The 26,269-nt window shown below is 53.0% G+C and overlaps 1 protein-coding gene across 1 annotated transcript; it reads right to left on the reverse strand.

Annotated features, from left to right (window-relative positions):
• Positions 1 to 25,823, reverse strand: GATA6 (GATA binding protein 6). Its single transcript, XM_054180208.1, has 6 exons — positions 24,917 to 25,823; positions 21,020 to 21,186; positions 17,480 to 17,605; positions 13,880 to 13,967; positions 13,630 to 13,736; positions 1 to 168 (listed from the first exon to the last, which is right to left on the reverse strand). The coding sequence occupies exons 1-6, from the start codon at positions 25,821 to 25,823 to the stop codon at positions 1 to 3; spliced, it is 1,563 nt and encodes a 520-aa protein (XP_054036183.1).
• Between the last annotated feature and the right edge of the window lie 446 nt (positions 25,824 to 26,269).

Here is a 26,269-nt window from a genome sequence, read left to right on the forward strand (position 1 = left end):
TCACGCCAGAGCCAGGGCGCACCAGGGGTCCTGCCGCACCGACGCCGTCACTTCGGCCGTGGAGCTCAGGCTGACTCCTGTGTACAGCCCATCTTGACCAGAATACTTCAGGCTGCTGCTTTCAGGACTGGTGCTCTCTCCTGGGCCAGGCATCACGGAGGAGCTTGCCTGGAAGAGGAAGAGCAGAGAGAGGTTCGGTTGAGAGGTGGCAGCGGGAACCAGGCAGCTTTAGGCTGTACCTTTAAAATTTTCCACAGATCTTGAACAGAAAGTGGTAGAATGCAAACAAATCACCACTGGGTGTAGAAAGGAAAATAATGATAAGCTCTAAACAATCCCATTGGAGAGATATCTAACATAAGGATTAGTCTGGTAAACCACCTCTCTCACTTTAGGCTTCTTCGCTCTGGGAGAGACTAACTTTGTGCCCATGCTGCCCTTGGCTGCGTTGGTTTGGCTAAGTCTAACAAAACAACTCTCTGCTCTTTTCTCCTGTCCCTTTGTGTCCAAGGGGGTAGAGGTGGGGGGCAGGGAGGGAGAAGCTATTAGCTCCCCTGGTTTTTGGCCAGGGGGTTCTTGTGCTGTTTATTAATTGTAGATGTCTGTACATATTGTAAATGTTGTACACATCAATTGCATTCCATTGTAGATTGTAGTTCTGCTTGTCAATAGAGGATGCCAATGGCATCCTGGCCTGCATCAAGAACAGTGTGGCCAGCAGGAGCAGGGAGGTCATTCTGCCCTGTGCTCAGCACTGCTTAGGCCACACCTGGAGTCCTGTGTCCAGTTCTGGGCTCCTCAGTTTAGGAAAGATGTTGAGCTGCTGGAAGGTGTCCAGAGAAGGGCAACAAAGCTGGGGAGGGGTCTGGAGCACAGCCCTGTGAGGAGAGGCTGAGGGAGCTGGGGTTGCTCAGCCTGGAGAAGAGGAGGCTCAGGGGAGACCTTCTTGCTCTCTCCAACTGCCCAAAGGGAGGTTGTAGCCAGGTGGAGATTGGTCTCTTCTCCCAGGCAAGCAGCAGCAGAACAAGAGGACACAGTCTCAAGCTGTGCCAGGGGAGGTTCAGGCTGGAGGTGAGGAGAAAGTTCTTCCCAGCAAGAGAGATTGGCCATTGGGATGTGCTGCCCAGGGAGGTGGTGGAGTCCCCATCCCTGGAGGTGTTCAAGAGGGGACTGGATGTGGCACTTGGAACCATGGTTTAGTTAGTCAGGAGGTCTTGGGTGATAGATTGGACTTGATGATCTCTGAGGTCTTTTCTAACCTGGTTAATTCTATTCTATTCTGTTCTATTCTATTCTATTCTATTCTATTCTATTCTACAGCTTCCATTTGCTTCCAACTGGGCTGGTCTGGCAAATGTAATGTTGTGGGGAACTTTCAGCCTACCACAGGGAGCAAGGCAGGCTGGGGGCACAGCCCACACTGTAGGGGCTCTCTGAAAAGCCAGGGGTTGCCCTCTGCTTGTCCCTGTGCCTCAGAATCCTGACACTGGGAGAAAGGGCTTGAGGTCAGCTTGCTCATTCAGCCCTGCTGAGGGGAGTGATATCTGCAGTTGGAGATCAGCACAGGGTTATCTATAAGCACAGCAAGGTGGAGACAAAGGTGCATGGTGTGCAGAAAAACCTGGCAGCTGACCCTGGTGAGGAAGGTAACCTCTGTGAGTGTGTGTCCCACTGCACCCTCCTGAAGGGACACAGATGCCAGCACTGAAAATGTGAAGTGGGGGTGGTGGCACCTACAGGTCTGCTTCTCCAGTGAGGTACATCCCAACTGTCCAACAGCAGATGGGTATCAGCCACCTTTGGCTCCCTCAGACCTCAAAATCACAGAATCACAGAAGGCTCAGCCAGTCCCAATCCCCCTGCCATGGCCAGGGACACCTCACACTGCAGCAAGTTGCTCACAGCCACATCCAGCCTGGCTGCAAACACCTCCAGGCAGGAGGCTTCCACCACCTCCCTGGGCAACCTAAAATCCTTCCTCACCCTTCAAAATGCATCCAAGTAAGACTGGCCAGTAAAGAAGGTCATAGCCTCATAGAAAAGCCCTTTAAGCTCATCCAGTCCACCCATTCTCAACCCCTACCAAGGCTGGGGCTAAACCATGGCCCTCAGCACCGCATCTCTACCTCTGTGAAACACCTCCAGGGATGGGGATTCAACCACCCCCCTGGGCAGCCTGATCTGTCCATTGGAGGCTGCTTTAAAACTGAAGAGAAGGAGAATTGAAGGCAAAATTGAATTTTTCTGTTCTCTAAGGCTAGGAGAAGTTACAGCCTGCATTGCCCTGCCTGCAGTGGTGATCTTTTCGTCTCAAGAAGGCCAATGGCATCCTGGCCTGCATCAGGAACAGTGTGGCCAGCAGGAGCAGGGAGGTCATTCTGCCCCTGTACACTGCACTGGTTAGGCCACACCTTGAGTCCTGTGTCCAGTTCTGGGCCTCTCAGTTTAGGAAGGATGTTGGCTTGCTGGAGTATGTCCAGAGAAGGGCAACAAAGTTGGTGAGGGGCTTGGAACACAGCCCTGTGAGGAGAGGCTGAGGGAGCTGGGGTTGCTTAGCCTGGAGAAGAGGAGACTGAGGGGTGACCTTCTTGCTCTCTCCAACTCCCTGAAGGGAGGTTGTATCCAGGTGGGGATTGGTCTCTTCTCCCAGGCAACCAGCACCAGAACAAGAGGACACAGTCTCAGGCTCCTCATGGAGGTTTAGGCTGGAGGTTAGGAAGAAGTTCTGCACAGAGAGAGTGATTGGCCATTGGGATGTGCTGCCCAGGGAGGTGGTGGAGTCACCATCACTGGAGGTGTTCAGGAGGAGACTTGATGGGGTGCTTGGTTGCATGGTTTAGCTCATTAGGTGGTGTTGGATGATAGGTTGGACACAATGATCTTGAAGGTCTCTTCCAACCTGGTCTATTCTATTCTATTCAAGTGGAGAAACACCACACTCTTGTACCAGGAGCCTTTTTGATCCCTCACCTACAAGACCACATGCAGGAGAACCCTGGTAAGCACAAAGCTGCACCTCTGAGCAGCACTGGAACCAGTCCATGGTATTTTAGCAGAGGAATGGAGAGTTAAAAGGCAAAGAAATGATCATTTTTTTTCCATGAGGCTGAGCAGATCCACTGAAGAGGGAAAATTCACAGTGCCAGACAGAGAAGGGGGCAACGTTTTCACCTGATAAAGGAAATGTTTAAGAGCTGACTTCATGCACAATTCACTCTTGGATCTGTCAGCTTTAAACCCTGAATTCACTTGTTAATGGATAGTCCTCTGAGGAGAGTTCTTAACAAGAAAAGAAGAACTGAAAAGAAAAAGCCCAAACACCAAAAGGTTCTCCTCAGCTGCAAGTGCAGGAGCTTCCTGCCTGCTGGAGAATGCATGCTCCTGTTCAATCATTTGACAAGAGCAGAGCTCTTGGCCTGCTGGAGCCATGCCAGCCTCCCTGTCCTGACCTAGGAAAAGCCTCACTTAGTCAAAGGTACACTCCCAGCAGTGCTGTGCAGGGTGCTTCTGGCCATCCTTAACCCAGGGACCTGAAGAGATCTCCTGAAGGAAACCCTCCCTGCCAGCAGTCACTTTTCTCAAGGTTCTCTTTAGCTTGTACTGAAATGGTTGCTTGCTGCTATTCTTCTACTCAGTTGTCAACCAGGGTCCCAGCTCCATCACACAGAGTGCTTTGGGTTGGAAGGGACCCTCAAAGGGCATCTTGTCCATCCTCCCTGCGCTCAGCAAGGACATCTCCAGCCAGAGCAGGCTGCCCAGGGCCACATCAAGTCTGATCTTGAATGTCTCCAGGGATGGAGCCTCAACCACATCCTTGGGCAACCTGCTCCAGTCTCTCACCAGCCTCACTGTGCAGAACATCCTCCTGATGTCCAACCTAACTCTGCCCTGCTCCAGTTTCAAACCATTGCCCTCATCCTATCCCCACAGCCCTTCTGAACAGTCCCTCCCCAGCCTGCCTGGAGGTTACCTACAGATATTGAAACACAGCACTAAGGACTTCCCGGAGCCTTCCCTTCTCCAGGCTGAACAGTCTCAGTCACCACCCAGAAACACAGAGGTGGATGCTCCCCAAAACCAGTCAAAGTAGCTCTAATCCTAAGGAAGACTTTTAGCCCTCTCTCAAAGACACAATTTTCAGTCAGCAACAACAAATCTCCACAGACTCTTCTCAGTGACTGGATGGAGAATTTCACAGACTCACAGAACAGGGAGAGTGGAGCTCCCAGTACAGGAAGGATCTGGAGGTGCTGGAAGGGGTCCAGAGAAGGGCCACGAGGAGGAGCAGAGGGCTGGAGCTGCTCTGCTCTGCAGACAGCCTGAGAGAGTTGGGGTTGTGCAGGCTGGAGAAGAGAAGGCTCCCAGGAGACCTTCTTGTGGCCTTCCAGGATCTGAAGGAGGCTACAGGAAAGCTGGGGAGGGACTTTTGAGAGTGTCAGGGAGGGATAGGACTTGGGGGGATGGAGCAAAACTTGAAGTGGGGAGATTGAGATTGGATGTGAGGAAGAAGTTGTTCCCCATGAGGATGGTGAGAGCCTGGCACAGGCTGCCCAGGGAGGTGGTGGAAGCCTCCTGCCTGGAGGTTTTTGCAGCCAGGCTGGAGGTGGCTGTGAGCAACCTGCTGTAGTGTGAGGTGTCCCTGCCCATGGCAGGGGGTTGGGACTGGCTGATCCTAGAGGTCCCTTCCAGCCCTGACAATGCTGTGCTTCCTTGCATTCCATTGTAGGTTGCAGTTTGCTTGCCAATACAGTTTCCACTTGCTTCCCACTGAGCTGCTCTGGCAAAGTACTTGTTGAGGGGGGAATTCCCAACCCACCACACTAACAGATCCAACAGCCTCCTGTTAGGACAGAAGGCATCCTTCTGAGCAGCCTGAGTGCCCCTGCAGTAGGAGGAAGGTGTCACTTCGAGCTGAGCAGTGTTTGCTCAGCCTGAGCTGCAAACCCCAGGAGCTGCTGTGAACGGTTCCCATTTGCCCATATTTGCCACCGCCGTTCCGGTAGGCAAATACCTTATCTCTCCCTGCTTTTGTTCCAGGCTTGGAAAGAGTAAGTCTCCCTTTTCCTGATTCAGCCCTACCAAAGGTGGGGTGCAGGGACCTGCAGTTTCCACGTGGGGTTATCAACTGCCCCTCCCTCTGCACCCCAGAAGGGAGGATGTGGGAGCACGTCCTGCCTGGCCAAGGTCAGATCCTGGCTCCACTGAGCCAGGGTGGGCAGGACCCAGGCAGGACCTGGGCAGGACAGCCAGGCCTGGAAACCCCACCCCGGTAATGCCATGACAAATGCAGGCAGCAAAGGCAGCTCCCAAAGTGAGGCATGGAAAACAAACTTCAGCTGGTGGAAAGGACACAGCTGAACCATGGCTCTGCCTCTGAGCCCACCTGCCTCTGCTCTGGCTTCTCCTGCTCTAGGGCATGAGAGATGGCAGAAGGTACAGCTGGAGGACTCTGGTCAGCTGGAGCAAATAAGCTGAGCAATGCTGCAGCAGTCAGTGAGCTCTTCTAACTGACACCCCCCACCCCTCCCCAGCTGGCTCCATGGCTAGAAAGGTAATGGATTTATTTTTATGGCTGCAGCCTGCTAATAGGAGAGATCAGCTTCCTGAGGAAAGAATGACCCACGTCCACTGGGAAGAGCTTGCCTCCCAGGCAGACAGGGGAGGGTTGGCTTTGTAGCTGCAAATGTTCTCTTTACCCAAAGCAGCAGGAGCAGGTCGTGGGATACCCCAGGGTAGGGTGTCTGGATTGGAGGTGGCCTTTCTGTAGAGGACCTGCCCACCACATTCACAGCAAGAGCTTAGCCAGAGCCACACAGGGACACAGACACCTACATCAGCCCCAAAGCTGCTGTCAGCAACCTGGGGCTGAATTCATCCCCACTGAAGCTGTCTCAGATCAAACCCAAGCTGCTCAGCCTGTGCAGAGCAGCACCTGGAGGGCAGCACCAAGGTCTCTGGCTGAAGGACTCCTGCTCTATTCCACTCCTTCCTGCACCAAGTGCCCACCACAGAGAGCAGAGAGGGACACTCCCCCCCCACAGCCTGACCCCACACCTCTGCAGCCCAGAAACAAAAGCTCTGGGCAAGGAGTTGTGCTAACCGCTGTAGGGAGTGGCACAGGACCTTGATCCAGATCTTTGCTCTATCAGCCAGACCTTTGCTCCATCCACCTCACAGCTTCAAAATGCTCCATGAATTTTGGACATTACACTGAGTCTGCAGTAAGCAGAGACTCAGCAGAAGCTTTTGCTCTCCAGTTAGCCTGGTTTAGCTTTGCTGCACCTAAATGAAAACTGTGGTCAGCTGAAACACACTTGCCAGAGCTTCTCTCAAGTGCTGTGGCAGACTGTGGTGGAGTCCTTCATTCTCCAGCCTCAGCCTTCCTCCACTGTCAGCCCCACTTTCTCCCTAGCTCCTAAAGAGCCAATCTTGACACTGTAAAAGCACAGGTTGGGTTTGTTTCTGATGCACTTACCCTCTTAGTCTGTAAAGTGCTCATTTCTTCCTAGCCTGATTGATCCTTTAGTTTGTGTTGCAGAGTGGAGTAGGGAGATGATTCTCCCCCTCTGCTCCACTCTGCTGAGACCACAGCTGGAGCTCTGGGGCCAGTTCTGGAGCCTCTGTGTCAGGAAGGCTCTGGAGGTGCTGGAAGGTGTCCAGAGAAGGGCCATGAGGAGGAGCAGAGGGCTGGAGCTGCTCTGCTCTGGAAACAGCCTGAGAGAGTTGGGGTTGTGCAGGCTGGAGAGGAGAAGGCTCCCAGGAGACCTAATTGTGGCCTTCCAGGATCTGAAGGGGGCTCCAAGAAAGCTGGGGAGGGACTTTTGAGGGTGTCAGGGAGTGACAAGACTTGGGGGGGGGGGGGGGGTGTGGAACAAAAGTAGAGGAGGGCAGATTTAGATTAGACCTTAGGAAGAAGTTGTTCCCCATGAGGGTGGTGAGAGCCTGGCACAGGTTGCCCAGGGAGGTGGTGGAAGCCTCATCCCTGGAGGTGTTTGCAGCCAGGTTGGATGTGGCTGTGGGCAACCTGCTGTAGTGTGAGGTGTCCCTGCCCATGGCAGGGGATTGGAACTGGATGATCCTTGAGGTCCCTTCCAGCCCTGTGTAAGTCCTATGTGTAAGCTCACAGATCTTCTGATCTCCCCTTTGTGCTACAGCAACATAAATCTGTGGTTAATACTTGATCAGTTTCGTAAGGGAGGCAACTTCCAGCATGGCTGAGGAAAGCTGATGACCCCACTGCTGCCAAGGGCTGCATGAGCAATTGGCTTTACTGCTTTGGCACTAAAGCAAAGCCAAGGCAAAGGTGTGTGCCCACATGCATATAGAAGTGTTGGGTTGAACCAGCAATACTCTTTGCTGCTGTTTTTCCCCACTGAAACAAAAAGAAAACAAGAGAAGCAGGGCTGCAAGATGAAATTCTCTCTTTTGAAGCAAAGAAAGCAAGAGACTGAATGGATGGAAGGGAGTGGGGAGAAGAGAGCAGCATCCCACTTTGTCCACTGAAGAGGTAGGAGAGCTGGAGAAGACTTCACCTGGGTTATCAGATCTCCCAGTACCATGCCCTGACTACCAAACTATTTGGTAGCTTAGGTTGCCATGTTCCTCCATGCCTCCTGTTGATCTTATTCCACCTGGTTTAGATAAATATTGACTCATACCAGGACTGAGGCACCGTGTCCCCATTTTCCAGGTGAAAGTCCTACCAACCCTGCTGGCTGGTGAGCCTTTCTCATGGCAGCTCTCTCCCAACAGCAAAGAAATCATCCACTGCCAGCTGAAACCTTATGATCTGAAGGACCTTCAGCCACTTCACTCTCTGTCATGTAGCTGGTTAGGAGATTTTTTTTCCGAAGAGGCTGAGTCTCTGCTTCACCCAGACTGGGAGATACTGCCTGGAGGCTGATTCCACCACAGCCTGCATCAATGCCCTACCAATCTGCTGCCTACAAAGGAGCCAAGAACACCACCTCTAACCACCTCATGAACTCTCTTCTGAAAAGAACAGAAAGCAAATGCAGGATGAACAGTCAGAGAATTCAGCCTAGGTTGTCAGGCACTAGGGGGACAGAATTCCCCTGCCGAGGCCGTTTCAGGCAGCTCCCTCACTTCCCACCCTACAGCACTGAAGAGCCAGCCCTGAGCCACCTGGAGAAGCAAGGTGAGGCTCCAAGAGAAGCAAGTGGCAGTTTTACCTACTAGCCAACTGTCCTAAGCTACTCTGCAGTGTGGTTCTGGTCCCTTAGAGCAAGCTCCAAAGGGAGCAGCAGAGTCTTCTGGAAGAGGTGCTCTGAGCCTTTACTGACATCAGCCCTGGCCCGAGGAGCCTCCATGTCCTGCCATAAAAAGCAGATTTTACAGCAGTTTTCATCCTGCCTTTTATCCTAATAAGGGAATGAAGTCCTGCTGGTAACCACAGGAGTTGGAGCCCCTGCATGGAAAGGGATGGGTGTGCACTGCAGGCCAGGCCCACTGCTCAGCAGCTTCTCCTGCACAGCTTTTGCATCAAAGGCAGAGCAGGTATGGATGCAGATGCAGGCTGCCTGGAGCCTTCCCATCTTCTTTTTATGGGGATGTTAGGGCAACTTCATCTCTCAGGCAGCTGGACCTGTTCCATGTTAGTGAGAGAGGACACCAGCAGTACTTACACCGCTGAGGGGAACAGAAACAGCTGAGAGAGGATACCAGCAGTACTTACACTGCTGAGGGGAACAGAAACAGACCTGAATCCTAGATCCAGATGTGAGTTTGGCAAACAGGCCCTTTGAGATGGGACAAGGAAATCTCTCCCCTGTACATTGTGGGGAGGTTTGAAACCAACCTTGCATCCACAGCAATTAATTTATCATCTCTGGTCGATGTTTAAACCTAGCTGGAACGTGAAATCAGCATCTGAGGCTCTCCAAGCTGGCATCATGCAAGAGTCCCTTCCTCAAAGGGATGGTCTCAAAGACACTGCCAAGAGCAAATGCTGCCCTTCCCTTTTTCCTGCCCTCCCCTCTTTATTTCCTTTCAGAAGAGATAAAGAAAGGTAGGGCAAAAAGTGAGTTTTACTGACACAGAGGAATTCTGCTGAGCTTGGTTGCCATTAGGGTTTCTGCAGAGCTGGGAACTCTTCTGGCAGCCTCCCCCCCGCTAAAAGTCATAACAAATTGCTTTTGTGCCAGCAGAGGAATTCATTTGCTCTCTTTCCTTTAGCAACAGCATTGCTGCAAATTTCAGACAGCAGTTTCTAAAACGTCATCAGAGCTCTCTGCCTAATGTCACTCTGGCACTTTTCCCCTCCTCACAGAAGAAAGGCTGCAGAAGGGAAAACAGAGGAAAACAAAAACAAGTTGCCATGCTGGTTGTGTAAGGCACAGGGACACAGCCAGCTTTCCTCTTCCAGCAGGTGCCTGTCTCTCAGCAAGGTCACCAGCACTGCTGGCAGGAATTGCTTCCCTTCTTGTCCAAGTGACCAGCGGCTGCAGAGCACAAGAGGGACTTGGAACTCCTGGAGTGGGTCCAGAGGAGGCCACAAAGATGATCAGAGGGCTGCAGAACCTCCCCTGTGGGGACAGGCTGAGAGAGTTGGGGCTGTTCAGCCTGGAGAAGACTCTGGGCAGACCTTAGAGCAGCCTTCCAGTACCTGAAGGAGGCTGCAGGAGAGCTGGGGAGGGACTGTTTTGAGGGACGTATAGCAATAGGACAAGGGGCAATGGTTTGAAGCTGGAAGAGAGCAGATTGAGACTGGAGATGAGGAATCAATTCTTTAGAGTGAGGGTGGTGAGACACTGGCACAGGTTGCCCAGGGAGGCTGTGGCTGCCTCCTCCCTGGAGGTGTTCCAGGCCAGGCTGGATGAGGCCTTGAGCACCCTGGGGTGGTGGGAGGTGTCCCTGCCCATGGCAGGGGGTTGGAACTGGATGATCTTTAAGGGCCTTTTCAGCCCAAACCATTCTGTGATTGTATGATTCATCCATCTGACATTGCCCAGAGAAGTTTGTTCTCCTTGTGCAATGCCATTGCCTGTTCTCAACACCACTCCAACTCCCCAGGCTATCAGTGCTCAACTCAAAACAGACAACACGTCCAGGACAAGAGGAGGGCCTCTGCTTCAGTGGGTGACCAGATTGCAGGCTGCTGCTCCCTCAGACACTGGCATCCCTTTGCTCCTGACAGCTTCAGTGGCCCTTGTGACAGCTCAGCCTCTCCCACAGGATTTAAGCCCATAAGAAATCCTCTCCCTTCCTTTGCAGCCAGTGATCCTGTTCCCAAATGATGTCTGGGCCATCAGGGGTCTGAAGAGCCACTGCTTTCTACTTTCAACCTCTAGTCTCCCTTGTCGCCATCCCATCGACCTGCTGATGCTTGGGCATAGCCAGGAGCCCAAGGGCCATACCCAGGAGATGTCCTGACAGCTGCTCCCCTGCAAATCCCATCCTCATTTGCATGCTTATGGGGCTGGGGTGCAGGGCTGGGGGGGAGCCAGGGGGGGATGCCTGCATGCCTGCTCGCTACTGCAGTCTCATCTCCTCAGCACATTTCACAGCCCCTCTCCATTACTTTGTCTCACTGAGGCTTTTCACAGCATGCAATTTGCAGGTGCTTTGCATAGCTGATCAAGCCAGGGTGGGGAAAAGGCTGCACAGATGGCACTGTGCTGCCTGCCGCATACAAGGGGACAGAATTCCTCAGCCCTTCTGCAGGTGTCCTCTCCCAGCCTCAAATGCTATGGAAAAGCCAGGGAGAGCTGACATCCTGGCACTGGGGAATCCTTTTCTTTCAGGAGTTAAGAGCAGTCCCAGGGTCCCTGGTTGTTGCTCTTGGCAGCTCAGAGCTCTCAACAAGCCTTTGGGTCATGAACTGTGCTCCCAACCTGCTCTCCTCCACTACCCACACAACTCCACCTAGCCAAATCACAGTACAAAAGGTACTATCAAAATGATAAGATAAAGATTATTAATGCCAGGTTCAATGAGTTGTCCTAGGGAGGAAGGCTGCAGGAAAGAGGGCAGGCAAGAAGGGAAGGGGGATCTCATCTGGATGACCTCTCCTGGGTAGATTGAGAGGGGAGATTAGGAAGAAAATCCTTAGAGTGAGGCTGGGGAGACACTGCACAGGTTGTCCAGGGAGGCTGTGGCTGCCCCTCCCTGGAGGTGTGCAAAGCCAGGTTGGATGAGGCCTTGAGCAAGCTGGGCTGGTGGGAGGTGGGTGTTTGGAACTGGATGAGCTTTAAGGTCCCTTCCAACCCCAACCATGATTCTATGATTCCTTGCCCCAGCAGCACACAGCTGCACTGCCTCCAGCCTGCACTGCAACCTGAGCTGGGATGGCACCTCCAGGTCTGCCCATTCTAGAGAGCTGCCAGGACAGTCCTCAGGCTGGATGGGGCTGCTGAAGGACAATGCAAGGAAAATCTAAGGAATATTTGGATGCATTTTTCCCTTTGCAAATACTAGGGGAGACCCTAGACTGGTGCAGAGCTGTTCACTGGGGGGAGCCTGCCTGAAAGACCTTAGGAGTTGGCTTTTTTGATTAGTGTTTCTCTTTCTTTTTCTGCTGTGATCTGTTTATTTCATTGGGCTTGTCAGGGTTTCCTCATGTCAAAGACAAGCCCCTTTCATAATCTCCTTGCCCTGGCAGCATCCAAACCCCAAACCCAGTGCCTCTGAGACTGGGTGGCCCTGTCAGTCCACGAACAATCGCTCTGTGCAACGAGACTGTGCACGGCAGGAATTAAACTCTTGAAAGGAATTTGGATGGGGGGAAGGCCAAGACATATTGAAAAATAGTTATTATAAACAATGTCTTCTTCTTTTTTCATTGTTATTAATAAAGGACTGGAGGAGAAAGCCACATTAGGAAAGCTTTCCAAAGACATGATGTGGCAGATTCAAGGATACAGAAGGCCCAGGGATTGAGCGTGGATATGGATAGCCAAGGGGTTAGAAATTAATCTACATTAAGCTTCACAGCTTGAGCAGCAGCATTTCTTATCACACACACTAAACCAAGTGAGGAAAGGAAGTCTGCAAGGGTTCAATGGAAAATAAGGATCAAAACTAAAGCAGGGGGTGATCAGAGCTCCTCTGGAGCTCGGTGCTGCCAGACGCTGAGTCTGGCCCATGAAGAGCCCTCTGCAAGGAGAGAGCTGTGTGCCCCAGCCAGGCTCCAGCTGCGTCTGGATCAGGGTATAGCACACATCTGAGGTTGGAAGAATCATAGAATGGTCCAGGCTAGAAGGGACCTCCAAAGGACATCCAGTCCAACCTCCCTGTAGTCAGCAGGGGCATCCCCAGCTAGATCAAGTTGCCCAGAGCCTCATTGAGTATCTCCAAGAAAGGGACCTGAACCATCTCCCTGGGCAACCTGTCCCAGTGTTCCACTACCCTCATAGTGAAGAACTTCTTCTGATATCCAATCTCAATCTGCTCTGCTCTAGTTTGAAGCCATTGCCCCTGGGCCTGTCCCTGTAGGCCTTTGCAAATATTCTCTCTCCATCCTTCTTGTAGCCCCCTTCAGGTATTGGCAGGCTGCTATTAGGTCTCTCTGGAAGCCTTCTCCAGGCTGAACACCCCCAGCTCCCTCAGCCTGTCCTCATAGCAGTGGTGCTCCAACCCCCTGAGCATTTCCATGGCCCTCCTCTTGATCCTCTCCATCAGGTCTATGTCCTGCATGTTTCCCTGCATAGAGCAGGTCTAGCAGTCAGTTGGGATAACACCTCAAAACACATCTGTCTCTGCTGAACAGCTTCTGGAACACCTGAGAGCAGCAGTGCCTTGCATGCAACGTTCTTATCAGACCACGTCAGGAAAGGAAAGGGGCATGACAACTATGTCTGGAGAGAATCAACTGGGCACGATTCTGTGACTGATTCTGTGGCTCTCTGATTCTCTGACTCTGTGGCTCTGATTCTATGACTCTGTGGCTCTCTGATTCTATGACTCTGAAAGGTGGTTGTAGCCAGGAAGGGATTGGTCTCTTCTCTCTAGCACCCAGCACCAGAACAAGGGGACACAGTCTCAAGCTGTGCCAGGAGAAGTTTAGGCTGGAGGTGAGGAGAAAGTTCTTCACTGAGAGAGTTGTTTGTCATTGGAATGTGCTGCCCAGGGAGGTGGTGGAGTCCCCATCCCTGGAGGTGTTCAAGAGGGCATTGGATGTGGCACTTGGTGCCATGGTTTAGTCATGAGGTCTGTGGGGACAGGCTGGACTCAATGATCTTTGAGGTCTCTTCCAACCTTGGTGATTGTGTGACACTGTGAGACTGTGACTCTGATTCTCTGATTCTGTGACTGATTCTCTGACTGATTCTCTGATCTATTGTCTTTGCTCCACCAGAAAACCTTTCAAATGGAAGACCCTGGGCATTTCCAACCAAAGTGCCTGGAGGGGGGGTTAAGCTGTGGTTACCTTCACCACAAGGATGATACAGATCTTAACCAAGAGGCTTGCCAAGCGCTTCAGCCGGTCCTGCTGTTCAACAGCTAGCAGCAATACCCTCCAAAAAAAACCCCAACAACATCTCCTTACAGGATCAGCTAACAAAACTGCAAAGTTTGTTTAGATTATTGTTCTGCTAGATAAGATAAAAGCTGTGATAAGACTGCAGAGTGCTCAGCCTCGAGGGCTCACGGCTCGGGCCGGCAGCTTACCCCGGAGGCTGCGGTCGGCGCGCTGGGGGAAGCGGTTTTGCTGCAGTCGTCTGAGTTAGTAGAGGAGGTGGATGTTGGAGTCATAGGAACTGCAGTTGTGCTGTTTCCTGGAACATCAGGGACTGCTGTTAAAAAACATATTTTCCAGACATGGAAAAACAACAACAACAAAAAAAAAAACCCAACCCCACCAGCAAACCCCCAAACCCCAGCCTCTTGCAGCTCAATTCTCTTAGCTCTTTATGCTCACCAGAGCATGCCTTGGACTTATTGATGTTCTTAGGTTTTCTCTTCCTGGTCTGAATTCCTTCTTTTTTCATAGCAAGAGGTCGAGGAACCTGGGGAGAAAAAAAAAAAAGAACAATTAGAAGTTGTATTTCCACAACAATCACAGAATCACAGAACTGTCAGGGCTGGAAGGGACCTCAAGGATCATTCTGTCCCAGCCCCCCCTGCCATGGGCAGGGACACCTCACACCACAGCAGGTTGCTCACAGCCACCTCCAGCCTGGCTGCAAACACCTCCAGGCAGGAGGCTGCCACCACCTCCCTGGGCAACCTGTGCCAGGCTCTCACCACCCTCCTGGGGAACAACTTCTTCCTCACATCCAATCTCAATCTCCCCTCTTCTAGTTTTGCTCCATCCCCCCCAGTCCTATCCCTCCCTGACACCCTCAAAAGTCCCTCCCCAGCTTTCTTGGAGCCCCCTGCAGATCCTGGAAGGCCACAATGAGGTCTCCTGGGAGCCTTCTCCTCTCCAGCCTGCACAACCCCAACTCTCTCAGGCTGTCTCCAGAGCAGAGCAGCTCCAGCCCTCTGCTCCTCCTCGTGGCCCTTCTCTGGACACCTTCCAGCACCTCCAGAGCCTTCCTGGCACAGAGGCTCCAGAACTGGACCCAGAGCTCCAGCTGTGGTCTCAGCATAGCAGAGTAGCAGCAAAAGCAGCTGGCATCTGCATGCCTGCCTCACAAGTCAGTTTTTCCAGTGTCACCCGTTTCAGGTAGGTTTGTTCTGAGGGAAGTTTTAGCTGAATAAAGAAAGGAGGCAGATTTTTTGCTGGTTTTTTTTTTCCTGATGGGAAGTAGAGAGTTTTCCCAACAGCTCAGTCAGGCAACAAACAGCACGGTTTTAGGGAAAACCCAGCATGATTTGGCCATGGGGAAGCAAAGGGCACTGGGTGTAGCTGATCTGCAAGTCCTAGTTCCAGTCACAGGATCACAGATCACAGGATGTTAGGGGTTGGAAGGAGCCTCCAGAGATCACTGAGTCCAACCTGCCTTCCAGTGCAGGACCATAGAATCCAGCACAGCTCACACAAGAACTCATCCAGACAGGGCTGGAAAGGCTCCAGAGAAGGAGACTCCACAACCTCTCTGGGCAGCCTGCTCCAGGGCTCTGTGAGCCTCACAGTGAAGAAGTTCCTCCTCCTGTTGAGGTGGAACCTCCTGTGCCGGAGTTTATATCCATTGCTGCTTGCCCTATCCCAGGGAGCAAGTGAGCAGAGCCTGTCCCTGTCCCCTCCCTCCTGACCTCAGATACTGATAGCCATTGATCAGATCCCTCTCAGTCTTCTCCTCTCCAGACTCAACAGCCCCAGGGCTCTCAGCCTCTCCTCCCCAGGCAGTGCTGCAGTCCCTTCAGCATCCTTGGAGCCTCCCTTGGACTCTCTCCAGCAGATCCCTGTCCCTCCTGAGCTGGGGAGCCCACAGCTAGATGCAATATTCCAGGTGAGGTCTCCCCAGGGCAGAGTGGAGGGGGAGGAGAACCTCCCTGGCTCTGCTGGCCACACTCCTCTGATGCACCCCAGGACCCCATTGGCCTTCTTGGCCCCCAGGGCACATTGCTGTCCCATGCAGAGCTTGTTAGCCACCAGCACTCCCAGGTCCTTCTCCCCAGGGCTGCTCTCCAGCAGATCCCCTCCCAGCCTGTGCTGCTGCAGTTGATTCTTCCTCCCCAGCTGCAGGACTCTGCACTTGTCCTTGTTGAACCTCATTAGGTTCCTCTCTGCCCAGCTCTCAGTCTGTCCAAGTCTGTGAATGGCTGCAGGGCCTTCAGGCTTATCAGCCAGTGAGGAAACATCTCCTCTGGCTGATCTTGGAAAGCAAAGATGCTTATGAGAGGGGAAAATACTCTTCTCCCTGAGGAGCAGCTGTGCCAATAAGTGTCTTTGGATAGAAGCTCTAGGCCACAATCACCTCAGTATCTGTTCTTGCAAGCAGCTCTGCCTGTGATGCAGCTTTGTAGTGTTCAAATCTACACTCACAGGGAAAACTGTCCTCAAAAATCAGCTTTGTGTTCTGTGTCAGAACAATGATTTTCAGTCTGCAGAAAATACTGCCCCAAAATGCATTTGAACCCCATGGCAACAGGAGTGGGAGGAAAGAAAATTCAACCAGGTGCTTACTAGCAGCATGGTGTTTAAACCTGTAATGTAATTTACCTTCTTTGCCCGAGCCCAAATCACTCCTAATGCTCCTGCTTCTCAAGCACTGGTGCTTGACTGCAGCTTAATTAACAGGGGCTCAACAGGGCTCTGGGCAGCCTGATCTAGTCGGGGATGGCCCTGCTGACTCCAGAGGGGATTGGACTGGATGACCTTTAGAAGTCCCTTCCAACCCAGGTGATTCTAAGAGGCTCCAAGCCTGTCCCACAACATACTCCCTCACGTCCAGGGTGGAGCTGTTTTCTTCCTCTGTTAGTTCCTAGCCAAGGCTGCAGAGATGTTGGAAGTTTTGCTCTGGCTTGAATTCCATTTAGACTTTGCTGACACAACTCTCTCTGCCCTGGGAAAGCTGTCAAACTAAAGCTCCAAGGATTTAACAATTGAAGAGTTGTTGCTTTAAAGCCCAGAAGACCTCTGCCACTCCTCCAGAGGTGACTTCTCTGTCAGGAGAGCTGCAGCAGCAAGCACATGAATTACCCAAAGCCCAACTTGCTAAAACCAAGTGTCACACATATTTGGGGTCATATTATACATTTTGCTGATAATTTTTAACTCCATGATCTAAACTGGAAGTCAAGACCAGCATTGCCCCAACTTGAGGGACAATGCCCCCCACCCCCCAGAGCCTCCGGGTGCCTGGTGGTTGGGAGGACCACCCCTTCCCCAAAGCAGCATCAGAGCTGGCAGGGAACCTGCCTTGGCCAAGCAGCCACTTATAAAATTATAGAATTGATAGGGTTGGAAGGGACCTCAAGGCTCAGCCAGTTCCAACCCCCCTGCCATGGGCAGGGACACCTCACACTACAGCAGCTTGCTCACAGCCACATCCAGCCTGACTGGAAACACCTCCAGGCAGGAGGCTGCCACCACCTCCCTGGGCAACCTGTGCCAGGCTCTCACCACCCTCATGGGGAACAACTTCTTCCTCACATCCAATCTCAATCTACCCAATTCTAGTTTTTGCTCCATTCCCCACAGTTCTATCACTCCCTGACACCCTGAAAAGTCCCTCCCCAGCTTTCCTGTAGCCTCCTTCAGATCCTGGAAGGCCACAGTGATCTCTCCTGGGAGCCTTCTCCTCTCCAGCCTGCACAACCCCAACTCTCTCAGGCTGTCTCCAGAGCAGAGCAGCTCCAGCCCTCTGCTCCTCCTCGTGGCCCTTCTCTGGACACCTTCCAGCACCTCCAGAGCCTTCCTGGCACAGAGGCTCCAGAGCTGGCCCCAGAGCTCCAGCTGTGGTCTCAGCAGAGTGGAGCAGAGGGGCAGAATCCCCTCCCTGGCCCTGCTGGCCACACTTCTCTTGCTGCAGCCCAGGCTCTGCTTGGCTCTCTGGGCTGCAAGTGCTCCCTGCTGGCTCCTCTTGAGCTTCTCCTCCCCCAGCACCCCCATGTCCCTTTCTTCACTTACCCCATGGAGCTTCATGTAGAGGCCACAGGCATTGCAGACAGGCTCTCCCTCCGCGTTCCTGCGCCACAGGGTGGTGGTCGTGGTGTGGCAGTTGGCACAGGACAGGCCCAGCCGCCGGGACGAGGGCTAAGGGCAAGCAGAGGTGCATCAGGCAGGCAGGAGCAAGGCTTTTATGTCTTTATGGTTCATAAAAAGAGCTTCAGCATGCAGTAGGAATGACCAGGGGAGGGGAGGTGCTGGTATCAGCAACACCCCAGAATTAAAACATGGTTATCCTTATTTCAGTGACTGGAAAGCTGGCATGGAGAGGCACTGTGAGTTTGCCACTATAGGTAGTTGTGGCAGAGGCAAAATGCACATTTGAGAGCTGCTGACCCAGGGACCTCTGTTCAGGCCACTGGGCGCTGGCTCTTCCTCCAGCAGGAAACATCCCCACTACAGCTCCATCCAGCTGAGAAGAAAGAATATCCCTCTTGTGCCACCACTCTAGCCAGTCCAACACTCTCTGCCCTATGTGCTGGGCAAAGAGGCAGCTCTGAACCTGCCACCAGTGCTCACAACTCATTGGAAGAAGCTTTAACTGCCTGGCCTCAGCGGCATCATGGCTGTGGAATACCTTCCTGGCCACCCCAGGGGCAGCACAGACCACACTCTGCAAAGTGCTCTTTCTATCATCTCTCAGTTTTAACTTGCATGAGAACCAAGAAGCCCTGGGAGGACGTTTTACAGAGCAGAGCCTCCCCCCACCCCTACCCAGCAGAAAAGCTGGTGGGTGACAACAAGATCCCCCACTGCAAACAAGCCATTTATGACACTCTTCCGTGGAGTTTGGAGCCAAGATGAAGCAACCTGGTATCAGAAATCACCGCACGCCCCAGAGCTTTATGGCTGCAGGCTGTATATCATAAGTGAAGGCAGTCCTCATAAACATGTGAAATGAAGGTGAATGGGTTATAAAAGTCCCTGCAACAAGTGATCTCTTTTACGTTCATCACCAGCAAAGAATTCCAGCTCCACCATAAATCCAGCCTCTCTCAGAGTATCACATTGTCAAACCCAGAGAAACCCACCCAGTAAAAACTCCCTGCCTGGCCCCGTGTCTGGCAGCAGGGCTAAGTCTGCACGGAGAAGCCAGGTTCAGAGGGTTGCTTTAATCTGCCTATAAAGTGCCCACACAACTGAAAGCACCAACTTGAGGGTGCAGTGCCCTTCCCCTTGAATCATTTACTGCTGGGCTGTTGGATGTAACTCCGTCACCTTTGATACCACAGAGCTGGCTGCCGCTTGGGACACCGATAAAAAGCCTTTGGAGAGCGGAGAATATTCCAGAGCAGCAACCCAGTTTCTTGGGGTTTATCTGAGTTCCTCTAGCACTAAAACCAGAGCTCAGAAACTGCTCCCCCATTAAGCAGGAATTGTGCAGCCTTCAATCAGCAATCTGTTATTAATTGCACAGGAAATAAATAAATAAAGGGGGGGGTGGGGGGGAAACAAAACCCACAACAAACCAACAACCCAACCCCAGCCAACCCACAGCCAAGTGCAATGCAGGCTGAAGGCCACAGAGATGCTTTTTAACCTTAAGAATCCAGGTCTGATGAAACCTCCCCCCTAGTTGTGACCTTGTTAATCTGCACGGTGCCCAGGCTGCAGCCCTCGATTCAACGTGAGTTCTACACAGACTGGGGGAGGGGGAGAAAAAAAACCCAAAGCTGGGTTTTAGCACATACACTTCATGTTCTTTCTTTGGGAGCAAAATGCTGTCAGGATTTCACCCTCTTAAATTGTTCTGTATTTTTTTTTCCCCTCCCTGGGCAGCCTGCTATCAATCTCCCTATATTTTATTTCGGTAACTTTTTGCTCCTTGCTGTATCTAAACAAAGAGGGGAGGCTTGGGGGCCTGGGTGGAAGCTAAAAGGACTTTTCTGCTGCAGGAATTTTATCAGAAACTCCAGGGCAATCTAAACATGTTTAGCATTTTCAAAACATTGTCCCTTCTCACCTACATATTTCCAACTGTATGAGCAGCCAGTCATGGCTGATTTATAGCGATGGCTGGGGGTGCTGGTAGGGATTGTTACACAGAGCCCTTCCAAATTATTTCACTGCTGTGTCAGGCTGAAATCAGGCTGCAGCCTGACTGGTTTGGTCTCCTCACCCCCACCCCTCCTTCAAAAAACACAGAAGCAAAACACAGAGATGCCAAGGCTGGGTATTGTCGACTTGATATCTGCCTTGCCTCGGGGGTGGCACAGCCATCCAGGCTCTGACACTTCAGGGAAGCCCCTTCAGACCCGGCCCCTGGGTTTTGCTGGGGATAACATCCTGTGTCATGAAATGTAGTAGACCACCAGCTAGAAAAAAGAAAAAGGGGGCACCCAGCAGCAACTGACCCCTGGCTTGAAGCTGAATTAACTCTGTGGCTGAAAGCAAGGTCTTGCAGCAAAGGAGGGGCTGGCCCTGGAGCTCACACCGCCTGCTCCGACCATCGCGTGCCGGGGTTTTGCTTCCCCCCGTTCCCGTCAGGGCAGTAAATCCAAAGGGTTGTGAAATAAAGAAGGGGACGTGTTTTAAGGCTAGGAAAACAGGCGTGGAGCGCAGCAGCTGGGGTGATTGAAAGGGGCTCGCAAGGCTGATGGGTTTGATACGCTGTCTCCACACACAAGGGTCCAAACATCAGCTGGGATTATACCTCCGTGATTTATTGTGGCTCCCTAGCAGCCACGACCGCAGAACCTATTCTTTCTCTCTGCTGACCTCCACCCAGGTCTGCCAAACAGAATGTGCAGTTCCCACTTGTTAAATTCTCTCCTTGCCTATTCACAGTGCCAGCCCGAGTTATAAACAGGGGTTCTGGGTTGTGCAGCTGACTTCCCCCCACCCCTCGGGTTTAGCAGTGTATTTTTAGAAAAAAGGCTGCTCATTTCTTAGGAGTGAAACAAAACAAAGGCCATTATCATTGTTTAAACAATTGGTTTTCTTTGAATTATATACAAAACTTGCTTACATTCCCAAGGATCGAGCTCTCAGCAAACAAAGCAGGTCTGGAGAAATTCCTAACTCTCTGAACAAACACTTTCCAACCTTCAGTATTTTGATTTTTTTTTTCTTTTTTTTTTTCCCCCCGTTGAAAACGTTCAACATCAGCAGCATTCAGTTCTTCCAAGCTGCTGATGCCCCCTCAGCCACAATGTCCATCAGCTCGGAAAGCCAGCAGGGCCCAAGCTGGCTGTGTTTGGCTCACTGAGGGCAGAGATTTTACCAACCCAGAAGTGGGCCTGAAGCAGCACCCAAAGGGCAGCAGTCACCCCTGTCACCCCTCATCGGGACCACTGTGGCATGCAAACCTGGCCAGAAGCCCCACTTAGGTTTTGCAGCCGGGGGGAACCAGCAGGCTAATACTCTATGCTTGCCCTCCGTGTCCTTAACACTCTGCTTGCCGTCCCTGTCCTTCTTCCAGCTTTCCCCTGGCTAGCACTGATCAGGGGTCCCTCAGACACAGCTCCTGTCACACAACCCCTCTCCTCCATCCTCACTCACCACTCTCTTCTGGGGCTTGATGAGGGGCCTGCTGAGTCCGTTCATTTTGGTGTAGAGCCCGCAGGCGTTGCACAGGTAGTTGCCGGTGCCGTCCCGTCGCCACAGCGGGGTCTGGATGGAGCCGCAGTTGACGCACTCCCGACTCTCGGACAGGTCCTCCAACAGCTCTGGGGGGCAGGAGCAGAGGGGACAGGCGATGGGACACGGCGGCAGGCAGACGCGGAACCCCGTAGAAACCCGCGGAGCGCTGCCCCGGCGCCGAGCGAGGCGGCCAGCAAGGAACCGAGAGCAGCCCTCGGACCGCAGCTCCCGGCGGCGGCCGCGGCCAGGCACCGGCTTTTTACCAAATCCTCTCTTTCAATTATTATTTTTGCTTAATTTCTCCACATTGACCAGGCTCTGCCGCTCCCGGCGCAACCTTCGCGTTACAAAGCGGAGCAGGGCCGAGCTGCCCTGGCCGGGCTGGGGGGCACCGGGCTCTCGGGGGACAGCGGAATTTGGCCCTTTGGAGCTCTGCCTGGAGCCGTGCGGGGCCCGCCCGAGGGGTGAAAGCCCCGTGGGGAGGACAGGGGAGTGCACTCGATTTTGGACGGGGGAAGGGGGAGTTCGGTGTCTGCCAGAATAGTCTTCCAAGAGGAGCTGGAGCACAGGGATGGGGTGTGAGGAGCTCTGACTGTGCCCAGTATCTCCCCGAGCCGAAGCTGGGCAAGGAGATTTAACCCCAACTCTCATTTTAAATGCTTCGAAAAACAGCAAAAACTTCCAGTTTAGAGGCAGCGTTTGGGAGTCTGTTGTGCCAAGGCAGAGACGGGGAGCGACCGCTTCACCTCGGCTATTTGGTTAAACTGGTAGGAAATGGAGGAAATGGGAAAATATGCAGTGTGCTGCCTTCTGCTCTCATAGCTACTAGGGGAAAAGAGAAAAAAAAATAGAGAGAGGGATCTAAGTGCACGGCAAAAGAAAAATTACAAAGAGAAGTCACTGATAAAAGAAAACTCCTTCACCCCTGCAATTCCTTCTGCTCTTGTTCTGACTCACTGCTCTGTATTTTAGGGGGAACGATAAAATACAGAGGGGAAGAAATAAATATACAGGGGAAGAAATTAATGGGGGGGGGGAAATACATACGGAGGAGAAAAAAAATAATAGGGAGGGGGGGAAATAAATAGGAAATTTAGCCTATAATAATAGAATATAAATAGTAAGAGGTGTCTGGCTTTCTGCAGCAGCTTTAGAGCGGAGCATGGGAAGCTCGTAGCTTGGCCCCAGATATTTTCGCTCCCTTCATCCCCTCCGCTACCTGCCTCCATTCATCACTGGGTTGTTCTTTTACGTTTCGCTTAGCAGCTCCGGGCTGTAAAGCGAAAGAGCTTGTAAACGTCAGGCAGCTTTGGAGACAGGGCTGCAGTGCCAGAGCGGGCATTAAGCAGAGAACTAAACGGCCTCTTGGCCCGCACCCACCCAAATCCATTTCCCTCCTTCCTTCGTTTGCGAATTATTGGGGGCTCAACAGGACCCAGCACACGGCAGAGTCCAGAGAGCACAGTTCAACTGACGTTGTCAGTTTGCAGCTCTTAGCACATCGCTAAGATTTATTAATCTTTGCACTAAAAGCGTCACTGAAGACTGTAATCAGGAAAATGCTTAAGGCTTCAAGGACACTGGAAGTTAAACAGTTATTTGTCTCACTTATTTACTTTATAACTTTACCTTCGTGCCTCCAAAAAAAAAAAAAGGAAAGACATTCTGCCGGGACAGCTCTTCTCGGGCATTTGAAAATATTTTTCCCCTTAGTGCAGGAGAAATATTTTTATCGCCAAGGAAAGCAAAATCAAGTTTTAATTTTAGATACTGTTTTAGTAACCCTCCGAATAATTTTCGGAAAGCTGTGTCAAACGATCTCGTACTTTGCTTTTAAAAAATACATCGCGGCAACAATTCGCAGTCCCTGACCGATGATCTGAGCCGGGGCCGCGAGTGGCTTCGGCTTTGCTGCTGCGGCTTCGCGATGCGACTGTCCCGGCACCCACCTTCTCCTCACCGAAACAACTCCCCCGGCATTCACCTTCCCCTCACAGAAACAACTCCCTGGCACCCATCTTCTCCTCACCGAAAGGCTAAACCCTGCCCCTCTGGTTCTGGTGTGTCCAGTGAAAGCCGAGGAAGCTGCCTCAGCGCCGCGGCTGCTCCCGCTGCCCCTTCCCGGCCGGGCCGGTGCTCAGCGGAGCCTCAGGGAGCAGCTCCGGGGGCACAGGGGCGGGCGAGAAACCCCCGGGAGCAGGGGAAGCTGCCGTGTCCCTTCCGGCTGGCTTGGCACTGCCTGCCCCAGCCTTTCGCCGTTTCTCCTCTGTCCCTTCTCCCCCACCTTTCTCCTCTCCCTTCTGTAATTCTCTTCCTCCACCTTTCCCCAGAATAAAAGACCAAATCAAAACAAAACAAAACAAAAAAGAAATTAAAAATAAATTTAAAATAAATTAAAAAAAAAAAGGAAAATGCAAACCAAAAAACCCAACGCACACACACTAAAGAAAAACTACAAACAAAAAAACCCGCCCAAACCCCACCAAAAATCGACCCAAAAGGCAAACGAAAATACCACCGCAAACAAAAAAAACCCCACCAAACCCCCCCAAACAACCAAACCAGAAACCCCAGGATTTTGTTTTCCTCATCGCTTAATGTTGTGGTGTAATTTAAGGAAACCGAGTCAAAAACCTCAGCTTCGGTGTCACCCCGAGGCACGGCTTCCCGGCTGTGCTCTGCCTTTCTCCTACCACCACTACAACTCAGTCTCCTTCCCTGTCACCTTAGTAAGCACCGAGTGGGAGCCTTAAAATGCCCCAAATCTCCCGCGCATCACCAAGGGGGAGCAGGGTGCAGGCTCCTAGGGGAAGGTGAAAAGCCAGCGAGTCATTTTCTGCAAGACTGCACTGAAAGAGAAAATTGCAGTGTGCATAAAATAAACCTTCCCGGTTGGGGAGCTTATGATTAAAGCGAACGCTGATCAAGTCTAGGGGGTGTGTGTGTCTGCGTGTATTGTGTATACATACACAGGTATACATAAATAAAACGATGTGTAAATAAAAGTGCACATCGCTATACATCTCTACACGCACCCACACGCACCCCTCTCTATACATCTCTATTTATATGTACATACACACATTCTGAAGCTGAAGAGGCTGCCATAATCGTTAATCTTTCTAGCCCTGACTGCACCATGGCAGCTCAGCCTCTGCTTCTACAATTAATTTAATGGCACCGAGAATTTCCTAAATTAATTTTTTTTTAAATTCTTTTTTATATATATATATAAATAAAATAAAGGCTGGACAACTCGGAAGCGAAAGTGAAAATCCCATCTGGAGATGCCGTATTTTAACCGCGGTTTACAAACTGGATTTCTCCTTCCTATCAGTGGTTTTGCTTTGCTGCTTTTCGCGCTTAACGAAGTGGTGAAGTGATTTGGGGTTGAGTTAACCCCAAATTAGTTGAGTTTTCCCTCCACGCTACGCGAGAGATTAATTCGCAGCGAAATTTGTCACCATTTGGTGGTCGAATTATCTCATTTCGAGGAAACAGAATTGGATGGAATTGGGGAGCTTAAAAGCGAGGCTTTACGCCAGGAGATTCGATTCGCGACCGGCGGGTTTGCGTCCCCCACCGCCATACTCCTACCAACGCCGCTTTTTGTGCGTGTTCCCCCCCAGCTCAACGAGAGCCATCGGCACTAGAGCCTCCCCATGCCGCGCAGCCAGCTAACCGTCACGCCGGGGCAGCCCCTCCGTCGACTTTCCGCACCCCCGGAGGCAGCCCCGATGTGAGGCAGCGGCCACCCCCCTGCCCTGCTCTGCCCCCCTCCCCCCCAACCCCAGTGTCCCTGGCGGCCGGTCCTACCTGCGCTGGGTGCCCGGACAGGGATGGGGGCAGCCCGGCCCTGCAGACAGTGCAGCATGGAGTTCTCGAAAGGGGCCGTGGGCCAGGCGGGGGTGAGCTGCGGCCCCACGTAGGACGTGTAGGGCCCCGGGTAGGAGCCGTTGAGCGGCCGGGCCAAGGGGCTGTACTGGTCCCTGGCGCCTAGGCTGTTGCTGTAGGCGCCGGGCTCACGGGAGGCCCCGTTAGCCACCGGCGGGCTGGGAGAGTAGGGGAAACGACCCGAGGGGTGCGAGCCTCCTCCGCTGCTGTACGAGGGGCTCTCCGCTGCCGGCTGGGACCAGACGGCGTGGCTGCCTCCCGGGTGGCTGGGCTGGGCCGCCCCGCTGCCCTGCAGGTACGGCAGCGTAGGCAGCATGGAGCCCACGCGGGTCGTGGGCACGTAGACGGGCGAGCTGGGTGTGGAGTGCATGAAGCTGCCCGGAGATCCGTCGTAGGGCGCGGGGCCCTGGGAGGCCGAGATGGCCAGGGTCTGGTACATCTCCTCGGGCTGCTCGGCGCCGAGCCCGCTCAGCCGTGGGCCGCGGCTGGACCAGATCAGCTTGTTCGCTTGGTCTAAATCCGCCAAGAGCACGATGTCCTCCCAGGTGGGCCGTCCGGAGGGGTGAGGGCCCCCGAAGTGCACGTAGGGGGCGAGCAGTGACCTGGCCTCGGCGACGGGCGGTGGGGCCGGCCGGTGGCTGCCGTCGGGCTCCGGCAGTGGAGTCTCGGAGGAGCCTCGCTCGGCCCGGGAGCCGCCGGAGGAAGAGGAGGAGGAGGAGGGCGAAGGAGGAGACGGGCGCGGCTCCCTGGTGGCGAAGGGGCAGGAGGAACCGCCGGCGTCCGCAGCGCACCGCTTCACCGCACACCAGCCGCCGTCAGCCACGGCCATCCAGGTCCCTTCTAGCTGCTGGGTGTGGATGGGGAAGGGGAGGAGGGGAGGAGGAGGAGGAAAAGTGGAGGGGGGGTCCGCAGGGCAGGGCGGGGAAGGAGGACACAAAAGAGCAGGGGAGGGAGAGAAATGATGATAACAAAGTTAGCAAACAGGACAGCCCGTCTCCCTCCCTTAATGAGATTCATCAGGCCTTATCTGGACCCTCGGAGCGTTTAATCAGTCATGTCGCCTGGGCGCTGCTGTCCCTCGCCCCCGAGGAATGGGAGCCGGCGGCCCAGGTCAACATGGGCTGGAAGCCGCCGGCGGCGCAGAGCTCCGCGGAGCACGGTCCCTAGGGGACGGCGCTTCGTGCTGCGGCCCCGCTCCTCCGCGGACTGCTTCCCGAGCCCTCCGCACCTGGGTCTGGGGATCTGAACACGAAGCACACCAGAGAGAAGGAGGAT

Source organism: Dryobates pubescens, chromosome 3, assembly GCF_014839835.1.
Source record: "Dryobates pubescens isolate bDryPub1 chromosome 3, bDryPub1.pri, whole genome shotgun sequence".
Lineage (NCBI taxonomy): Eukaryota > Metazoa > Chordata > Aves > Piciformes > Picidae > Dryobates > Dryobates pubescens.

Coding starts and splice junctions, on each gene's coding strand:
- GATA6 (XM_054180208.1), bottom strand. CDS start 25,823: ATGGCCGTGGCTGACGGCGGCTGGTGTGCGGTGAAGCGGTGCGCTGCG. Junction 21,187..24,916: donor TGTCCGGGCACCCAGCGCAG/GTAGGACCGGCC, acceptor CCTGCCCCCCAG/AGCTGTTGGAGGACCTGTCC. Junction 13,737..13,879: donor TAAGTCCAAGGCATGCTCTG/GTGAGCATAAAG, acceptor CTGATGTTCCAG/GAAACAGCACAACTGCAGTT.